A 4,635-nucleotide genomic window follows, 5' to 3' on the forward strand; every position below is an offset into this window, starting at 1 on the left:
ATAACCACATCATAGAAAAATCCAAAAACAATAATTATTATTTATAATGATAAAAATATAAATTTTTAAAACACCTTCCTTTATTACTTTATTATTTTAAATTTTTTGTCTACCAAAATATTCTCTAAATTTTCTATCCTTTTGTGTTCTCTAAAGATGTAAGTGGTAAAAATATATTGGATAAGAAATGAATATAAAGGCAACCCAAGGATGTTTATGTAAGCACTCCATAAAGATGCAAGTGATACTAATATATTGGGTAGGAAATGAATATTTTTCCATACAAAAGCGACCCAATGATGTTTACAATGAGTCCATTAAGTAGAAATGATGTTTATAATAATAGATGTGTCTAAATGGTATCTTCTACTTATTACTACCATTAGCAAGTAAGAAATTGTTGTGAATCTTTCCCTTCGTCCACCAATCTACAAAATTAAAGCTATTTAATTAATTATTTAAGTTATTAATACATTTATTATAAATTATTTGTATTTGTGTTTTATCATATAAGTTGTCTTTAATCAATTGACTTCATGTTTTACTCGTTTTAACCACATTTATTTTCCTTAAATTCTATCTTTATGTTTCCCTCATATTAATAGACATAGCCAAAGTAGTTTATTCATGCCTTGTTTTTCTTTGATTTTCTATTAGATGTTCTACTTCCATGAAAATTGTCATCTCACCTATTTCTTATTAAAAAGATTTATAAAAAAAGAGTCAAATGGGACAAACAAATTAATGATAGTCATTGTCAAAATCAGTTTCAACTATATTCATTTGAACACCTTATAAATATAAAATTTTCTATATTCACATCATACAAAAATCCAAAAACACTCATTATTGTCAATGGACCCTTGATCTACTGGTGAAGTTGAAAGGCTCCCACCAGGGATCAAGTCTTGCTGAATGCAAGACTCCGATGAAACCGGGATAGTGCGTGAAGCTCACAAGTCTGAACCTCCATCAAAAAACACTCATTATTTATAATAATAAAAATATGAATTTTCAAACACCACTCTATTATATTAAATTTCTCGTCCACCAAAATATTATCTAAATTTCCTATATCTATTTGCTCTTCCTTAAGATGCAAGTGGTAATATATTTTTTCATACAAAAGCGACCCAAGGATGTTTATGTAAGCAGTCCAGATAAGAAATTAATATTTTTCCATACAAAAGCAACCCAATGATGTTTTATATAAGCAGTCCATTAAAGTACATAACATGCCGAGAATCAACATAATAATTAACTAAGCACCCCAATAATGCATACATAGTATTTGCTCAGGCAACGGACTAATACCCAGAAGAAGAAATACGTATATACTATACTTCTGGGTGTAGTCAACCGAATTCTCCATTTTCAAACCCCAAGCTTAAACAGAGAGGGGTCTGTATCATCTCTAATAGTTCTGTGTGGCGCTAAGCAAAACCTCCATCTGTAAACCTTGCATGCTGGCGAACTGGAAATCGAATCATTTAATCCTTTTATACCCTGCAATCCGATCAATAGACCAGATTAACAATGCCGGCCAAGTTCAAACAGTTAAACAAAGTTACAGGTCAAAAGTGATTAAAAGAGGGGTAAAAGCCTCACCTTTAGGTCGCCTCTGCAACCCGATCCATGATGTTGGCGACCGCGGTTTTGGAATTCTTGAGCAGTTGGAGACTGTTAATCAGGCTCTTTCTCTTCGTAGCCACCACTGGACTTTCTTCCATAATCTTTTCCATGGCACCGAAATTGGGGCCACCCACATCTTTCAGAATTTGCGACTCCAGCTCCCTGCCCACCAATTTTCTGCAAACGAACTGAAGATGCAGAGGAATCCCATCTCCCATCCTCAAAATGACAACTTTCCAATACGCCATAACGCTCATCTGCATCTCATACGCCTCTTCCACACGCTCGCTCGGCATTTCCATAATGTCCGCCACGTCCACTTCCCCAAAATCGTCCGATACCACCGTCTTTTCTGCTACATTGTAACCAGAGCCCGAGCTGTAGCCCCTGCCAGAATCCCGGATGAGGAGGCGCAGTCGGTCCATGAACTGTCCTTTCGACTGAATGAGCCTGCCATAAGTTTCCATATATGCAGGACCGAGGGTAAAATCGATGCCTTTCTCCATCTCAAGCATTTGCTTAACATGTGCAGTGCATTCCTGCTTCTTCTCCACTACCAGCCATTGCACAGCTCGCTGAACGCGCGACCTGAGCTGCGGGTAACACTGGCAGTAGTGCTCAATGACCCGATTTATGACCGTTTCGAGGTATTGCCAAACGGTTGATGCAAGCCCGAGTCCCTTGTCAGAGACCTCTTCAACCTTTTGTTGCAGCAGGTCTAGAAAAACAGAGCGCGGCAAGAAATTAGGCAGCCCAACGCCCTTAGCTTCTCCCAGCATTTGGGTTTCCTTTGCCAGAAACTTGGTATTCACTGCGCCACTCTGACAGAGCTCTTTGAAGAACTTGTCGAACATCTCTCGCAGGCGGGCAGTACAGTGCATTTGGGGATCATCTGGAAACTGCTGAAACTCACCCAGAATCACAATCTTCTTCAGCGACTCCTTGATCTCGTTCAGCAGCTTCACGAACGCCACGTCGGCCTCCTGCCGGTTGCAGAGATGCTGAGGGAGGCTGCTCAGCTCAGACTGGCGCTTTGCCAGCATGTCGTCGATTTGGTTGCAGATTTGGGGGAGCGTTGTGTTGATGGTGGTGGCCTGGATTTGCATAAGCTTCTGGGCCAACATAGGGATTCCCACCATTTCCTTGTCGATCTTCTTCAGCAGCGGGTGGGAATCGAACAGCTGCTTTTCCCTCTGCCGGGCTTCAGCATTGCTTTCCTCGCCAATGCCGTTGCGGACGCAGACGTACCCGAGCCCAATGTTGACGGCGTCCACCGTCACTTTCTCCAGAAGCCCCTCAGGCGCCTTGTCGCACTTGGTCACCACAGCCAGAGTCCTCTCGCCATTTGGATCCACTATCTGCGACATTCTAATGGATTCACAGGTCGGAAAATCCACAGTCGCCGCCAAAACATTGAGAATAATACTCTCCGTCGGTTTGATGTACTCCATTATCATTTCACTTATTTGCTCATAGATGTCCGCCGGCTGCCCGTCGACTGCAACTCTGGCGATGCCCGGTAAGTCTACCATTGTCAAATCCGGAGCTCCAACTTTTGTAATGTGAAGCGTTATCGGAGTGTAACTTATTCCTTTCCCGCCCCCTGCAATTTCTTGTGTCGCGGCCTCGATCTCGGATGTTATGTCCCACTCTTTTATCATCTCCTTTTTGCCGCTGTACTCGATGGAGATTTGGGCCTCAGATTTGTCGCTGCAGCTTTGGAGTCTCATGATGAGGGGAACTCGTGTGCAGATGCCCATTCCCCTGGGAAGCTTGATGCCAGCCAGGGACTCCAAAACACTGGACTTGCCGTGGGACTGGTCGCCCACAACCACAATGCTGGGAAGCTGGATTCCTTCGTTCATTATGTTCAGGGTCCGCAGCTTATCTACGGCATCAAGTAGCGGCCTGATTTGCTGCTGGTACGAGATTGTCAAGCTCGAAGATCCGGCGGTTTCATCTATGTCTTCCTCCAGCTTAGGACTTTTCATGAGCATCGACATCCTCAGCCTCTCGTCCCAGCTACTCGACATGTTCAAGACTACAGACAACACTAACTTCAATGCTCTCCAAAAAAGTCTTATGCTCCTGGCTATATTTACAGCACAGCAAGAATGGGTTCTACTTATACTAAAATTTGGGGCTCTGGAATGCAGAGTTCCAGGGCAAGGCGAATGCAGAATAGTGCGAGGAAATTTCCAGGGCAAGGCGGATTGAAACCTACATTACTAAGGGAAAACGAAAGGATATTCGAATTTTGGGTTACTAGTCAAGGGTTTAAGATTTTGTACGATCCTCCATTTGAATATCATTTATTTTTATCATTTTTGCTATCTTCGCCTCCGCTTCCACTGCTTTTACGATATTTCGAGGGCATTTCGCAGAGCTTAACCCTTTTCAAGTTTCCAAGTTCCTGGTACTTACCGAAATACTGTTACGTCATATCATGTATCCTCTCGTGACGTATGATTCCATTTTCTTTTCAGGTTTCAAAGTTCCTGGTACTTACCGAAACACTGTTACAAGTAAACGTCATATCAAAAAAACAAATGAATGAAGCAGCAAGGAATAAACACTTTTCTTTATTTTTATAAATTGAAAAAAAAAAAAAAAATCTTTCTGGCAATCTATTATGAAATTTGGATTTAAAAAAAACAAATAAATGGAGGAAGAAATAAAGCAGCAAGGAATAATTTTTTTTTTAATATTTTATAACTTAAAATTTTAATCTGACCTTTACTTTTTCGACACGGTTTAAATTGTTAAGAATATAAAAATAATTTTTAAAATTAGCAAATTGCATCATGTCGTGCAGTGGATACATTGAAGTGGTGTAGAAAATAATTAGGATTTATTATATATAAAAAGTGATTTAGTTTATGTGCTAAGCGCCTCTAATAAATGTACATTCATAATGTGTAAGACCATTTGATCACACTTAAAAGGTGAATGCTTCATGTCTAGTTATCTTCTTACTTTAAAATTGACAAGCAAAGTCCTTCA

At 40.4% G+C, this 4,635-nt stretch overlaps 1 protein-coding gene across 1 annotated transcript; it reads right to left on the reverse strand.

Moving 5' to 3' along the window:
* Window positions 1-1,161: 1,161 nt before the first annotated feature.
* On the reverse strand, window positions 1,162-3,996 carry LOC131045253 (dynamin-related protein 4C). Its single transcript, XM_057978804.2, has 2 exons — window positions 1,609-3,996; window positions 1,162-1,506 (listed from the first exon to the last, which is right to left on the reverse strand). Exon 1 carries the CDS (start codon window positions 3,663-3,665, stop codon window positions 1,611-1,613), a length of 2,055 nt encoding a protein of 684 aa, XP_057834787.2. The 5' UTR covers window positions 3,666-3,996; the 3' UTR covers window positions 1,162-1,506; window positions 1,609-1,610.
* Between the last annotated feature and the right edge of the window lie 639 nt (window positions 3,997-4,635).

Source organism: Cryptomeria japonica, chromosome 2, assembly GCF_030272615.1.
Source record: "Cryptomeria japonica chromosome 2, Sugi_1.0, whole genome shotgun sequence".
NCBI lineage: Eukaryota > Viridiplantae > Streptophyta > Pinopsida > Cupressales > Cupressaceae > Cryptomeria > Cryptomeria japonica.

Coding starts and splice junctions, on each gene's coding strand:
- LOC131045253 (XM_057978804.2), bottom strand. CDS start 3,665: ATGTCGAGTAGCTGGGACGAGAGGCTGAGGATGTCGATGCTCATGAAA.